Below are 15895 nucleotides of genomic sequence, written 5' to 3'. Positions count from 1 at the left end.
ACAGAGCAGTTCTGTAGAGAGATGGACCGAAGGTGATCGGGCTCAGAAGTTCCTAGTTTTTTAGGAATGAGAACGATAAAGGACTTGTTGATGCTTGTAAGGTCGGTGGTGCAAGAGTGAAAAGAAGCTAAAAGATGCATCAGATCGTTTTTAACAAGGTCCCAATTTGCTTTATAAAAAGCCGGCCCAAAGCCATCGGGGCCTGGACTCGCGTTGTCTTTCATGGAGAGCAAGGCCTTCTTGAGCCCATCTAGGGTGAAAGGCACGCATAGAGCGTTGGACTGAGACGAATTGAGCCGAGATGTTGAAACCAACTCATCCAGGTTGGGGGGCATGTCATAGGCGATAGGAGAGCCGATGATTTTTTTTAAAGTACTCGCGCATGGCCTGATGTTTGCCTGAGTGAGAGGAAACATCAACGCCATTTACGGTGAAGGCCTTTATCTGGTTTTTACGCATACGAATAGTGGCACAAAGGTGGAAATACTCTGAGTTCTCATCTCCGAGGGCACAATCTTTAATTTTGGCACGTTGGCGCAAGTAAAGCGCGGAAAGAGCGTTGTGCCGATGCAGCGAGAAAGCCACTTGGGTGCGCAAGGAGCGTTCGAGGGTGGACAAAGTACGCGATTCTTCTATCTTATCAAGGAAGGTGATGACAGTTTTACAGTTTTTGGTGATGACCAATCAATTATCGACACACCAAATCATTCTCTACACTTCGGTTTGGATACTAAAGTGTCATGATTTTCTTTTGAAGATATTTTACATATGAGCTTGTGTAAGAAATTTGGAGTCAGTCAAGTCCATGAGCACAGCTGCAATGATACAGAGGCATGCATGATGCCAAGTCGCATGTGAAAACGTGACAGACCAAGAAATTCAGTGGCAGGAGGGGCTTCAACTCCTCTGTCACCACATGTCATTTGTCATTGACCAGTCCTTACGAGATCGATTCCATGGATTGAAAATTCGCGCGAATCTTTGTAACACTAACGTGCACATGAGAATGCCAGTCCAGCCATCAGAGTTGCACAACGGAGACATGCTGGTTGCACAATAGTTAAGGTGAAACTGCATGATTAAGCTCTGCAACTATCATCTCATTCGCTACCAAAAGATAACATTTCATCACAGGAAAGACAAGTGGGAACAAAATCTTACACTGCTGTGTATTAGCCACCATAGCAGCAACAGATGATCCGCAACAACAATCATCTCGTTCAAAGATTCCCCAGCGTTCATCGCAGGAATGACAAGTGGGGGAGGGAAATCTTATGGTGCTGTCTATTTGTCTCCATAATAGCAAGTAGTACGTACTCCCTCCGTTCCGAATTACTCGTCGCAGAAATGGATGTATCTAGATGTATTTTAGTTCTAGATACATCCATTTCTGCAACGAGTAATTTGGAACGGAGGGAGTATTATACAAGTGCCTGGAAGGAACACCGCAACTCGTCTATGCAGTTGCACCACAAGACTGAAAGTACAGCAATGGTGGAAACATTAGGGCCAGAGTGTAACTTTCCCCATCCAAACGTGTTTAGCTACTAGATACATATATGCTCGATTATTGTGAAGAGAACAGGACATGATGGGATGCTTGGACATGAATCATTGCGTGGGAGCAATGTGATATGCGGACTTCACTTTCTTCTCCAACATGGAGACATGCTTATCAAGCATGGACACCACTGCCTCAAACTCACTCACCTGCTGGTCTATCGCGTCGATCTGCGTTGTATACTCGTCAAATCGTTGGTTTTTCTCATTCAGTTGTTCTACAAAAACTCGCAGACCGGACACAACGTCTCCATAATTGCTGTATTCCTCGGTCACACGTTGATTCATCTTTTCAAGCAGCGAGAGCTGGTTGTTGGTTCCCTGAAAAGGATGTGACATCTTAAGAGAAAAATAAATGCTGACATATAACAAATGCTGATAACACCAGAAGTCAGTAACACTATCGATAAACATCAGCAATGGAGAGTTGACCTTTTTTTTAAATACAATTTAGAAAGTTAAATCTAAAGTTATATTAAATCTGTCATTTTTCACTGAAGATTCAGATTAAGAAAATATTAACCATCTCTTAACCTTCAATAAATCTACATGGTTTGGTGAAGTTATTTACAAATACATTTAATTACCCTTAGCTACCAAAGCGCTTCCCGTCAAAACTAGACTAGAAGTACACCATTTATTGCTCAAATGAAAATAACGCTTTGTTGGCAAACATGAAAATAATCTCACTGTATGAGAATTAGTACAGTACCCGAAAGCCGTTTGGTACACGACATAGCACAAGAACCAAACCAAGTGGATGGCCTCTATCTGTGCAAAGGTCTGTCAATGTCAATACCATTGATCTACTTTTCTTCTTTTGATTAAGTAAGCAAATCAATATTCTGCGACTTCTGCTGCCAATCTAAATTCATGCACTTCAGTGATACCTTGTCATGTTAAACGAAGCAACGCCTATATAAATGTGTCATCTGTGAGCTACAAAAGTGTAGTACTATCTGAGTTGTGATGCATTTTTGGCCCCTGAATAAGTACTCAATCCCTCGAGAAACAAAGAACCGAGCACAGACCCCATAGCCTAGGCTACAAATTCTGAACACAGCCATTTCAAATCACAAATAAAGCCAACCGAGTTTCGTGCCTTCAAGCATAAATGAGAAATAACCTGGGAATGGATGCACTAAAGCACATTGCGTAGCAACTACTGGTGTCCAGAGAATGCAGCGGACATGTATCCATTTTGGCGTACCAATTCCATGGTAGAAAATCCACTTTAGCACTACATGATCAGTGATTGCTTTCCTCTGCCACTACCAGTCCTTCGAACTGAGGCATCGAAACCAAATGGGGGCAAACGTTAACGAAGCCCCCGTGAGCGTATCAGATCCAGAAAATACCTAGAAAAATCCGTGCACCAGTCCAAGCTAGGAAATCTGAACGAACGACCACGGGCTCTGCGGCGCTAGGGTTATGGCACGATTTTTTTTTATCGCGTTAGCCAATCATCAAATCAACACCAAACAGTTGGGTGCGGAATCAAATCGCTCTTCTTTTCGTCCATTTGCACACGACAGCTGAGATCAGGGGGCCTCGTGAAGGCCGTGATTCGCCGTCTAAAGCTTTGGAGATGCCGCGGGGATTGTGAGGGGTGGGCTCGAGTGTGGCGGATGGACGGACCTGGAGCTCGCCGCGGACCATGAGGGAGACGTTGGTGAAGAGCTCGGACAGCGAGTCGGCGAGCTCGTCTCTCTTCCCTGCCGCCGCCTCCTCCTTCGCCGGGGTCGCCATCGCCGGCGCTTCCACCCGCTCCCGCCGAGTAGGAATCGGGCTTGGGCTCGTTCGCCTGTCTGCTCTGCTGAGAACTTCTCTGTCCGCTAAAAAAAACAAATGCAGTTTGCTGGGCCGTCATGATGGGACCCAATATAAAATGGAAGGCCCGTACTTAAGAATAAGAATAAGAATTTTTGGGAAATTTGTCTCAAAAAAAAGAGAATTTTTTGGGAAATCAGATGACATGTATGTTTTACCTCAAGAAAAAAGATGACATGTATGTCAATACCTATAGGCTATGGAGATGTTGTTTGATTCATAAGATGAGATTTGTTATAGTAGGTCTGAGCTAAAAAATTCTTTCCTTGAACTGGGAATGGTAGAAACCAATTCTAGATAAGAATAGCAATCCATTCTGCAAACCAAAGGGTCCTAAAAAAATACATTTTTCTGTAAAAATCTTATCCTATAGCATTACTATAAAATTCTTGCAAACCAAAGGGAACATAAGCGTTTTTATCGACAGAATTGCTATTTAGAGGCCACGTCACAAACTGTTTCACAATATTCCTCAAAGAAAAATGTTGACAGTTATGATTTTTAGTATCTTCAATACGCAACCTATTTTAATTGTGCGGTAAGTACGACAACCTATTTTTATATGTTATTAGGGTAAACCTTTTGGCATTATTTTTCTACTAATGTGAATTGTCTGATTGTGCGCTATGGTAAACGGTGCCTTATAGGATTGCACAATTCAGACTATGTATCATTTTTCATTTTCTATGAAATTAAGGGTGTGAAGTGTGGTGATTGGACACCATTGATAGCACGCACCACGCTACATGTCACATTTTCAAAACATGAAAAAAAAAAAGAATAAAAGGGTAAGTCAAAGTTTTTCTACCTAATGGGACCGTAGAAGATCCTGACCCCTACTTGTGGCCACAAGAGAAGACACAACCACGATAGTCGTGCCTAGGTTTGCGGCTCGGTGTTCGCCTTTTTCACAGGTGAGGAAAACGTCGGTGCAAATGTACATGATATATCCACAACAATGTCTCCCCCTAGAATATGGTTCAGTTCATTGCATACAAAGAGCTTTCTCAAACATCCATTTCAAGATGATCGAATATGAACATGTACATGACCCCAAAAAGTAAATAAAAATCTTGTTCTTGCCAATAAATACAAACACCTGCGACCAGATCACAAATTGCTCATCTAGATGCTGAGCCGGATTACATGTTCAAGGAACTAGACAAATGCAGCAAACAAAATCCTCTCAAGTGTCCAAAACAAAAATTAGTGGCCACCATGAAATCACATTGCTTGACTGCGCAATATACTAACTAAAGCTCAATAATCACTCCGAATTGTGCATGTGCATTGGACTTATTCCCTTGGAGTATGGAGGCATGGAGCAGACTAGGCCTCCACCTTCCTGTAGAAGATGCTCATCGCATCGCTGTACAGGGCCACTGAATTGGAGAGCACAGCAAGCACAATCATGGTTACAGCTAAAACCTTGTCGCGCTTGGTTGCAATCCCATAAGAATCCCTGAAGAAACAATGAGCAGAATAAAATTATTGAACACGTAAACCAAAAGGAAACCCACAAACATCGGGGCACACATCACAAACAGAATGCTGATTACCTCAGTATGATCATGGCAGGAAAGATGAAACCAATCAGGACAGCAGCTGTAGCACCGGTGAACTGGAACGCATCCCAGATGCTTGGTATGAAGTTGGCAGCAAGATAAATCACAGCGAGGAGTGAGACGGTGATAATGGTAAACCTTCGGTTGTCATGAGAAATGTGCCTTGAGGTGGGGAAGAGGAGTCCATCCAGGTTGAGCCTAAGGGCAAAGAAGACTATAGGGAAGACCAGCATGACATGGACTACATAGCTCACTCTGACTATATCATTGAAGACAGAGCTGAATGGAATATGAAGGTCAGAGTCAAAATTAGCGAGCACATCGGAGAGGGTACCCTCGCCGAAGAGTAAATATGCAAAGAAGCTTGTTGCAACATAAACACTTGAACAGAGAGCCAATGAAGTTCGCACAATTGGCTTAGTCTGACTTCTATCTTCCAGTTCGTTATCGATGCTGTGAACTGTCCAATCATGAAAAGCAGATGTTTTAGATCTCAGAGAAATGAACTACAGCAAGATCAAACCAAGTATAAAGTAGGAGACACACCATTGTAGTGGCAAATATAGGCAGTGACAAGAACCGGCACAGCTGTAAAGAGTTCCCAGATGGAATTGAGTTCATGTATCTCAGGGAAGAGTTTGGGAATCTCCGCGGTACCTTCTATCAGTCTGAGAATAGCAATTCCAGCAGTGATGACAACAAAAACCACAGCAAGAGCAACTGACAGAGCAGATGTGTATCTCAATGAATCTGCGACCAAAGATGCTCCGTTAGTAATTTAGTTCAGATACCATAAGAGAAATAGCAAAATGGACCTCTTTCTTCAATGCAAAACAAACTTACCCAATCGCTTAAAGCTCACCAATGGAGCAAACACAAAAATAGTTGTGGCAAGGAGAACAACTGGACGAGAATTCCAGAAATGAGGCCCAAACCACCCCTCAAAGATACCCCGGTGATGAACACCAGTTGTAGATGTTCCCGATAGCACATCACCTAGAAAAAAGATGAACAAGCAGTATCAATAATAGTTTGAAGCGAATTGCATGGTCCAAATAAGGATTCAACCAATTCCTAAAAGAAGACAGAGCATTTTTTTGCACTTATTTCGATGTGCCATGCAACACATCGCTTGGACACACATAGGAGCATAGTGGTGATTTCTTTTAGGGAGGTCGATCAGACTTAAGAATTATAGGAAACAGAAATCCAACATCAATGAAAAGATCTAAGTCAACAATCCAGCCGCAGCGAACCAAATAAGTGTTCTACCGAAGACATGTATCAGTGTTGACTATGAGTAACTAATTAGGCTTCCAAGGATTACATATTATGTAAATCAGCGACTAAAAGTATAGCATCTGAACGTATACAGCCAATTATCGATATTCAACATTACAACTCTCGATGGTAAGTAGGCATGACAGAGAAGGGTCGTGTCACAGGCATACCGATGATAATTCACCGAAAAATGTATCAGCATTCACTATAAGTAATTAATTAAGAAGTTATTACTTAGTTTCCATGGGTTCCATTTTATGTAAATCATGGACTAAAAATATAGCACCTGAACGTATACTGCCAATTATCGATATTCAAGTAGGCATAACAGAAAAGGGTCGTGTCACAGGCATACCGATGATAATCATGTATACAATCATGACGCCAATGTTGTTTATGACCACAGATGCTTGCAGTGCAATCCTCCCCCATTGACCAAAAGAGTCACCCATGAGCCAGCCATAGGATGTAATCTTGGCCTGGTGGCTGCACCTGACCATCATGTCAATTGATGCCTCAGTGAGCAATGCCACAAGGATGATCATCAAAATACCAGGGATAATGCCTAGCATCTTGATACTTGCTGGCAGGGCCATAATTCCAGCCCCCACGATGGTTGTCGACAGATTGAAAACTGCACCCGAGAAAGACGCTCCATTGAACTCATGGATCCCATCTTCCTCTTCCGCCTTGACCGGGAGAAGTGGCGTGGTCTCATCCCTCTGTTCCTTGTGTGCAGACTGGTTTTCACTAGGTGATGCATCCCCAATCCCCATTTGTTTCAAGTACTTTCAACCTCCTGTACGTGCAAATTTTCAATTAGGACAAGAGACAGATTTCATCATAAATCTGAATTTCTTTTGAAATATATTCAGGTTACCATTATAAAAAACCTTAAATCTGAATTCCCGTCCTTTGATTACATTTTCCTAATCTATCATCTGTAGAGGTATCTACCTTGTCATGAATCAAGAAAGCAGAATCCGAGTTTCATTTATCTTGGGGAAATGGTGATCGTGATTATTCAGGAAAGAACTAAGCTTTCAAGTTACAACTAACTATTTGACCGACACATTTGACAGGATGTACAAAGTCTGGCTTGATGACAAACAGGAAACGAAACCACATAAAGCAACAAACTTCGAGTGCCATTTCCGGCAGTAGAACACATGTAGCAGTATCATTATTCAATCATAAGATGTTCGGTACAAGAATGGACAAACATTCAGCGCAACGTCTAAATCTTGGAATTTCCCCCAAATCCAAGACAAACTTCTCCAGGGCATATACCAACCAGATCAGACAACTGGATTGGGGACAAAACCCCAGACGAAGCTAACCCAATCCTACCACCATGGAAAGAAAAACAAGCGCCAGAGAGTAGCATCTCAATCTCATACCTCTACAGAATCCCAACTGTCGCTCGGCCAACAACCCGAACACGAGGAGAGCGGAGACGAAGAAATCGGCAGAAGACTTTGGTGGGTGCGCGCGCGCTTGTGTAGACGGAGTTGTCCCTCCGCCTCCCACCCCCGGCGGCCTTCTTATATTGACGAATGCCGCGTGCGGTGCGGTGCCGCGCCTCCGCTTATCCAAGAACCGGACGCGTTCCTTGCCTTCCTGGTCGCCGCGAGCGCCGGTCCCTTTCCACGGAAAGGAAGGAAGGAAAGCAATTAATTCCCTCCGGATTGCGTCCCTGCCTTGCCTTCCGCAGCCGATCTTTGCTTCCTCTTACTTGCCTGATTAGTTTAGTCTTTGGCCGGTTGCTTGCTGCCTCGCCATTCCTTATCCGCGGCGAGATGACAAAAATGGCGAGGCGTGGCAGTGGCACAGCGAGCGAGGAAGACGACGACGGGGATGATGGCAGGAAGGGAGATGCGCTGGCGAGATCTTTTTTGTCGACGAGCGGATGAGAGTGACGGATCTATGCTATCTACTCGCCGATGGGTGCGGTAGATTCTGCCGGGTTTGTTACGGGGAAGTTGTTTTTTTTTTAGTAAAATGCACTCGTGGTCATTGGATTTATCGTATACGCTCACTTTGGTCACTGTACTCAGGAATACGGTCAATACGATGATCATTATATATGTATTGAGGTGATTATATGGTCACTGACAAATCGTATAGCTCCGTATTTCATCTATTTGACCGGTCAAACAATCTCGTCAGCTCATTTTTTTTCTCTGCCCATGTGGGTCCTACCTGTCAGTGGGTGGGAGAAATAAGCAGAGCGGAAATAAAATTACGCGCGAACAGAGATTCGAACCCAAAGTTCTCGCGTATGTGCTTTAGCTAGCGGAAACTTTTACCTGTTGCGTGGAAACTGTCACGTGAGTTAAAAGCTTTCAGTAGTTGAAATATATACGTGTTGAGTTAAAAGCTTCCAGTATATAGGTGTTGAGTTTTTTTAATAATACGTGTTGAGTTAAATGCTCCCAGTAGTTCACTACTCATATGACAACTTCCGGCTTCTGTTCAAGTAGTTGAGTAGTGAACTAAGTACCGCGGTTAAGTGCGTGATGCATGCGTGGATCAGTCGTGCAGCGATGCAGCTAGTTAGCTGCTACTTGTACTTGACAAGATTCCATTTCAACAAACAGGCGAGGCATTGGGAAGCAGCTATGCGCATGGCATGTGACGAACGAGATAGATCAATGGGGGTGGACGGACGCGCTCCATCTTAGATTTAGAGATACTGCTACTTAATAAGAAGAGCTAGCTGTTAATCAGTTCATAAGTACTGTTCTTCACTTGTTTAGACACCTGCGTGAGGCGCGAGCCGATCCATCCAAACTGTAAATCGTCGTCCATGCTAGATAGCTGCCATCGGTGGATCGGCATCTAACTAAGTTCCGCCGGTCCGGCCGGCCGTCTATTGATCGATGCGAGCATACATCGCTGAAAGGGAACTTAAAGCTATGCAACAACAAGGCGACACTGGCGCAGCTGGTTAGACTAATGGCACTCGAGCATCTGTTCTCCGGTTGCAATCCACGCTTGTGCATCATTTTACTTTTTGGCTCTACTTCTTTCTCCACCCACTGATAGGTAGGACCCGCGGAGAAAATGAGCTGATGAGGCAGCACGTGGATAGTTTGACCAGTCAAATAGATGAAATACGGAGCTATATGATCTACGGTGACCGTATAATTACCTCAACACGTATATAGTGACCGTATTGACTGTATTTTTGAATACAATGAGCAAAGTGAGCTTATACGGTAAGTCCAATGACCACGAGTGCATTTTACTCTTGTTTTTTAGCTGCTTTGGATTAGGGCATGGCCAATGGGTCGCCCCAGCTTGATGCCTCAGAGGCCAGAACCGGATCCTCTAACATAGCGAAGGAAAGTCACCGTGCTATAGTGCTAGCCTAGTGTAAAATGAAGAAGGAAAGTTAGGGACGGTTAGTAGATAATTAGAAGGTTGTTTACTGTTGATATTTACTATAGATATAAATAATTTAAAATAGTTTTATTTCACCATCAATTTGTTTGTATGTAATTACTATAAATATACGCAGTAGATCATCAATTTGCAAATTAATTTAAGTCATTTTAACCTTAATCATGTGGATAGAAAGAAGGGAAGTTATGGTATTGTAACTTCTCTAACTTTCCTTCTCAATGTTAGAGGATCCGGTTCTGGCTCGGACGCCACCGTGGCTACTCAAACAGCTGCTCCGCAGGTGTCAGAGACTCCTCTGCAGGAGGGATTCGGCTTGCCTGCTCCCATCCGTACTCCCACTTCATTCTACGGCTGTTTTTTTCTCTTTTTTCTCTTTCTAATGTAATCATCTTCTCCGGGCCTTATTTTGTTCCAATCAAATCATGCCACGTATGCGGGAGTACGGATGGGAGCACGCTGAGGGAGCAGGCAAGTCTCATCCCTGCAGAAGACGGTCTCTTCATGGAAAAAAGCAAAAAGGGAAGAGAGAGATAGGACGACAGGAAGAGATAGCAAACGTAAAGAATGGGCAAAAAAGGAAACAACTCAGGCCAACTCCACCGCACGATCCCAAATCGTTCGGCCCTGTCCGTTTAGGGTAAACGGACAAACGAGACGTCCCAGCGCACGACCCCATCCTTAAAAAATGTCCGTTTTTTGTCTGCCTCACCCCATCCCGAGAGCAAACTTGGGTTGGCTTTGCGTCTGAAACGGACACGGGCGGACAGTTCTTGCGTCCTTCTCGTTCGGGTTGTGTCCTCTGCATGTGAGGCTTGACCCATCTGTCATCCTCTCTCTTTTTTATCTCCCATGGCCCACCATACCCACCCACCATCCTCTCTCTCCACCTTTTCTCCTCTCTCTCTTCTGCTCCACACACAAGACATGCCAGCGCACGCCACCTCCGCCTACTACATGCACCGCCGCGGCATGCAGTAGCTCGTCGGCGCAACCGGCGGCGTCGCAAGCAGGCGGGCGCGGCACGGGCTGGAGCTGCTGCGGGCGTGCGGCGTGGGGTGGGCGGGCGCGGCTGGAGCAGGGCAGCAGGGCGCCTGCGCGGGGCAGCAGGGCGCGGTTGGAGCTGCTTGCTGGTGCTCACCGGGTTCGCGGCGCGGCTCAGCGATGCCGAGGCCGAGGCGCTGCGGGGCAGGCCGGGCTGCATCCGGCTCTAGCCTGAGGTGTTCCTGCCGCTCGCGAACGGGTGCGCTTGCACGCGAAGGCGAAAGCTGCAGCGCGACGAGCGGGGCCGCGGCTGCGAGTGCGCGGGCGAGCAGGCGCGTGGGGAGCGGGCGCACGGCGGCGATTGCGCGGGCGAGGGCGCGCGCGGCGACGACTTGTGCGGCAGCTGCGGGCGCGGGCCGGCGCAGGCGCAGGCCGAGCGTGGCGAGCTCGGGCGCCGGCGGGGCTCGGGGCGAGCAGGGGGCGAGGCTAGGGCGTGGCGGACGCGAGAGCGCGGACGAGTGCGCGAGCGCGGGCGCGGCGTCAGGGCGAGGCAGGGCGGGCGACGAGCGTGGCAAGGCGACCCGTGCGAGCCGCGGGCGTGCCAGGCGGCGGGCGAGCTGTGGGCGCGTACAACCTTGCCCGGCTGCTGTTGCCCAGCGGGCACGACGGGCGTGCGCGCGTGCCGCTGCACTTCCACCCACGACGCGGCGCACGAGCTCCAGCTCGTTCAACGGAGGCGGGGGCGGGGTCGCCGCGGCAGGGCCACGAGCGGCTGGGCGGCGCCGTGGGGAGTGGTGGTTGGGGGAGCGGGACGACGCGGGCAGCCGGGCTCAGCGAGCGCGGCGAGATTCCAAGGGCGGACGTTTTGGGTCGCTCTATTGCGGTGGGCGCCTCGAATATAAGACGGACACGCATGTTCATTTTCGTCCTCATTGCTATCCCAAACGAACGAAATCTGAATAAAATGGACGTCCGTTTGGGGCCGTGCGGTGGAGTTGGCCTTACGTCATAAGGGTATATACGCGTTGGATACATATGAAGTTGGGATCTGGCTTGCCTGCTTCTTTCACATGCTCCCATCCGTGCTCCCACTTCATCCTACAGTTGTCTTTTTTTCTTTTTTCTTTCTAATCTAATCATCTCTCTCCCCTGATTTTAAGAGGGTGAGTCCGGATCTTATTTTGTCCAATCAAATCAAGCCACGTACGCGGAAGTACGGATGGGCACACACCGAAGGAGCAGGCAAGTCTCGTCCATGAAGTTGCATGAAAGTCTCAGTTTCATGCGCTGATGTGGATGGCCTGGGGCAGCATCATGGTGCTGCTTTCATTGTACATGCACTTAGGTGCTTGGATGAGTGACTCGTGAGGGAGGCAGATGCCGGCCGATGAGACCAAGCGCTGGTTGCTATGCTAGGTTCGAGCTCGAAAAATATTACTTCCGGCCACGGCTTGGCAAAAGTTGGTTCACAACTCGGAGACTATTTACAAAACACAATAAGAAAATGTGAAGCAGAGATAAGAAGAGAGAAGGGATTGACGCATGGCTGATGGAAGGATGAGAATGCACTGTGGATTAACGAGTTACACCACAGCTAGCGAAGTCGACCATGATTAGTGGGGTGATTAGTGCAATTGTATATTTGGTTGACATGTTCTACACGTTTGTATCACTACAAAAGATACACAAACAACGTTGTCGAATTTTCAGATTGTGTCTATGTGACGTGTCAAACCATTCTACGAATATTCATGAATATTATTATGTTGATGTCAATTACTTCATCGTTTCTCAATATTTATACCGTAAAAAGATTACATGATAAATATGGTAGGTAAGAGTAGCATTCAACATCAGAAATTTTGTTTTCATCATTTACCTACTTGAAGACGAGCAGTAATTAAACTTGGAATGTTGATATGTCTCCAATATACCTATAATTTCTTTCATTTCATGATATTATATTATCAATCTTATATACTTTCTATATAATTTTATATTATTTTTGAGAACTAACCTATCTATAACACTTAAATAGTTCATTCCCACTATCTTATTTCTCTTAACATGCAGTCTATTCACTTCATCAGCGACGGAGCCAGCACACAAGCGTTGGGTTCAAGTGAACCCAACAACTTTTTCTACGTACCTGCGTGTAGTGCATGTTTGGTTCACCTGAACCCAGTAAAAAATCATGCCTAACCCCAATAACGTGAGGTGGTCATGTGAACAGCGTAAGCAAAGGGCCCAAAAGCTCACGGGTTGTCAATGTCTAGGCGCCCAGCTGGCCAGGCCTAAACCGCGATTAGTAGTCTGTACTCACATTTTGTATACGTATACGCACGCACGCACGCAGCCACACGCCTCCTCGGGACCCGGGTCGTCATCTGTTCGTTTTCCAATTCGCATCTCTCCTCTAGTTTATTCGTGTTCCTCGGCAGCGTCTCGGCCGCCGCACACCAGCAGCAGGCAGGCTGCTACAGATCCACAGCGGCAACAGTCTTAGGGGTGTTTGTTTTCAGGGACTTTTTTGTGTAGGGACTAAAAAAGTCTCTTTTAAAGACTTTTTTACCAAACGGGAAGGACTTTTTAGGGATTAAACTAGGCATTTGAGACAAAATGAAGAAGACTCTCAAGGAGAGTCTTTTTGGGACTTTTTGGGACTTTTCCAACAATGCCCCTCCATGCATCTATTGGCCCGCCACCCCATGGTGTTGTTTGATTGTTATTTTTCTATATACTAGGGGCAACATGGTCATTTAATAACCTCTAGGAAGGGACTAGGAACTTTTTAATCTCTGGAAACAAATAGGGAGGGACTTTTTAGGGACTAAGAACTTTTTAGTTGGGACTAGAAAAAGTCCTAGGACTAGAGAACCAAACACCACCTTAACCCAAAATTTCAGGTAATTAGAATACATTGCCACATCTCCTCATCTTCTCTCTCTTATGTATGTTCTATCTAGCCTACTAACTTAGGGTAATAGTGATTTTTTTGCCCTAGTTTTTTATTTGTTTTTCTTCATGGACTTTGATTGATCAAGGCTATGAAGCGGTATTACTCAAAGAGAACTCGGACACAAATCCAGAATGATACATGCACATCAAGGTCACCCAGTAGACAGGCAAAGTGCATCAAATGTTACTTCAACTAGTCTTCCGAAGCCCACTATAGACAACGAAATTAATTTAGATGAGTTGCCTTATGAACCAGCTGATCGAAAGATAATTTCAGAGTATAGAAGAAATCCAAAGATGCAAGATGAGATTAGGCGTAGATATTTAACAAGGAAACCTTACAGGCCATCGTCTAATTTTGATTACTCGCAGAGGAAGGTTGGAGAGACTCAACGTAGAATTAATCCAGATTAGTTTGATGAATATGGTCGTTGGCTTGAGCATAGTGCCAAGTTGCATAAGGCCTTTTGTTTGTGCTGATACCTTTTTAGAGATTACAATGAAGAACAAACTAGGAGTGATGCATTTGCAATTAATGGTTGGAAAAAAGAGAGTCAAATTCTCATAAAGAGAATGAGCGAACCCAATGGCCAAATTTTCTGGCTCCGCCCCTGCACCTCATCACACATACCCCATAATGCCACACAAGCACATGCGGCCTGCCACATCATCATTTTTTTATTTTTCTGTTTAACCACTAAATAGATCTCTTATTTTCGAGTTAGCTGCAGCTGGCTAATGAAACACACATGCAATACTACTTCCAATGGAGTAATAGCAGCTTTATTTTCCATTAATGGTTTAGTTCTCAGTGTAGGAACCGAGCAGCCTCGCTCCTATTTCCAATTAATTAATATATATTCCGTTTCAACCATAAGAGCCAAACAGTCTCTCTCCTTTAAAACACAAAAGCATGGCATCTCGATCTCCCACAAATATTGCGCGACGTCCTCTGGCACTCCGGGAATCTTGCGGGCTGACGGCTGCATTGTAGGATCGAAAGTATGTCTAGAGAGGGATGATTAGACTACTTGATCAAATAAAAACTTATCATTTTCTCAATTTTAGTTGTGGGCAAGTTTTAGCAATTCTACCAAGTCAAATACACCTTACACATGCAAGTCTAAGAGGTGTGCAGCGGAAAGTAAATGCTTTGCATATGAACATAAAGGAGGGATTGAAGATTTCAAACGCAATGAAGACACGATGATTTTTGGCGCGGTTCTGATAGATGATGCTATCGTACATCCACGTTGATGAAGACTTCAACCCACGAAGGGTAACGGTTGTCTGAGTCTACGGAAGGCTCCACCCATGAAGGGTCCACCATGGCTTACGTCTACGAAGGACTAGCCTCACTTGAGTAAATCTTCACAAAGTAGGCGATCTCCTTGCCCTTACAAACTCCATGGTTCAACTCCACATGATCTTGAAGGCTCCCAAGTGACACCTAACGAATCTAGGAGACACCACTCTCCAAAAGATAATAGATGTTGTGTTGGTGACGAACTCCTTGCTCTTGTGCTTCAAATGATAGTCTTCTCAACACTCAATCTATCTCTCGTAGATTTGGCTTGGGTAGGAGAAGGATTGGAGTGGAAAGAAATTTGAAGAGAATAGAAATCAAGGTTCAAATGGTAGGATTGGAATCTCTTGATCTCAACACATGGGTAGGTGGTTCTCTCTTAGAAAACGAATGGTGGAAGCAGTATTTCGTTCTGATGGCTCTCTTAGAGAGTAAGTGGGGTGGATGGGTATAAATAGCCTTCACCCAAAATCCAACCGTTGCACACTTTTGCCCAAATCAGTGAGATCGAACATAAACTCGGTGAGACCGATCTGTGTAAAAGATATGAACGTTGTGCTTTTTGGTGGGACCGAAGTGCAATGGCTAGGGCAAAAATTCATTTTGGAATTTCTGATTGTTTCAACTCGGTGGTTCCGAAGTGAAACAATGCCAATACAGAAACTTGGCAATGCCATCTCGGTGGGACCGGGATCCATTTTTATTCAAACCGAATTGCTAGGGTTTTGGTTGTGGCAATATGTAGTTTCATCTAGGCTTGATCTCCGGCATTGTTGACGAACCTACATTTCAGTTATTCAAACCAAGTCTCATTTCCGTTACTGAACACCCAGGCTGTTGATGTACCTTGTTGCAGTCAGCGAAGTAACAGACAAACATGTCGGCTGGTGGTGCACCACTGCGTAACAGCGATTCATATTGAAAGTGCAACTATCCCTAGGTGGTTTTGGTAATTTCTAACAACATATAGCTCATTGAGCTAATGCTATTCCAAGATTAATATTTC

At 45.3% G+C, this 15895-nt stretch overlaps 2 protein-coding genes across 2 annotated transcripts; both read right to left on the bottom strand.

Annotated features, from left to right (window-relative positions):
• Positions 1–1436: 1436 nt before the first annotated feature.
• BLOS2 (biogenesis of lysosome organelles complex 1 subunit-like protein) lies at positions 1437–3423 on the bottom strand. The gene is made up of 2 exons (XM_048677176.2): positions 3199–3423; positions 1437–1881 (listed from the first exon to the last, which is right to left on the bottom strand). The coding sequence occupies exons 1-2, from the start codon at positions 3307–3309 to the stop codon at positions 1612–1614; spliced, it is 381 nt and encodes a 126-aa protein (XP_048533133.1). The 5' UTR covers positions 3310–3423; the 3' UTR covers positions 1437–1611.
• A 1028-nt stretch (positions 3424–4451) lies between these two features.
• On the bottom strand, positions 4452–8090 carry LOC125512109 (amino acid transporter AVT6A). The gene is made up of 6 exons (XM_048677175.2): positions 7637–8090; positions 6592–7035; positions 5799–5951; positions 5502–5705; positions 4950–5415; positions 4452–4852 (listed from the first exon to the last, which is right to left on the bottom strand). Exons 2-6 carry the CDS (start codon positions 7010–7012, stop codon positions 4720–4722), a joined length of 1377 nt encoding a protein of 458 aa, XP_048533132.2. The 5' UTR covers positions 7013–7035; positions 7637–8090; the 3' UTR covers positions 4452–4719.
• Positions 8091–15895: the final 7805 nt, after the last annotated feature.

The sequence above is a fragment of the Triticum urartu genome, chromosome 6A (assembly GCF_056163025.1).
Source record: "Triticum urartu cultivar PI428250 chromosome 6A, HENAU_Tu73, whole genome shotgun sequence".
Taxonomy (NCBI): domain Eukaryota; kingdom Viridiplantae; phylum Streptophyta; class Magnoliopsida; order Poales; family Poaceae; genus Triticum; species Triticum urartu.
Note: the sequence above shows the minus strand (reverse complement) of the source record. Positions and strands in the feature narration are given on the sequence as shown.

What these genes read in the sequence shown, in the direction of transcription:
- LOC125512109 (XM_048677175.2), bottom strand. Translation starts at nt 7,012, where the DNA reads ATGGGGATTGGGGATGCATCACCTAGTGAAAACCAGTCTGCACACAAG. An exon ending in GGTGAGCTTTAAGCGATTGG is followed by an intron (nt 5,706 to 5,798) that starts GTAAGTTTGTTT and finishes CTTTGGTCGCAG; the next exon opens with ATTCATTGAGATACACATCT. An exon ending in CCTGCCATGATCATACTGAG is followed by an intron (nt 4,853 to 4,949) that starts GTAATCAGCATT and finishes TTGTTTCTTCAG; the next exon opens with GGATTCTTATGGGATTGCAA.
- BLOS2 (XM_048677176.2), bottom strand. Translation starts at nt 3,309, where the DNA reads ATGGCGACCCCGGCGAAGGAGGAGGCGGCGGCAGGGAAGAGAGACGAG. An exon ending in TGGTCCGCGGCGAGCTCCAG is followed by an intron (nt 1,882 to 3,198) that starts GTCCGTCCATCC and finishes CATCCTTTTCAG; the next exon opens with GGAACCAACAACCAGCTCTC.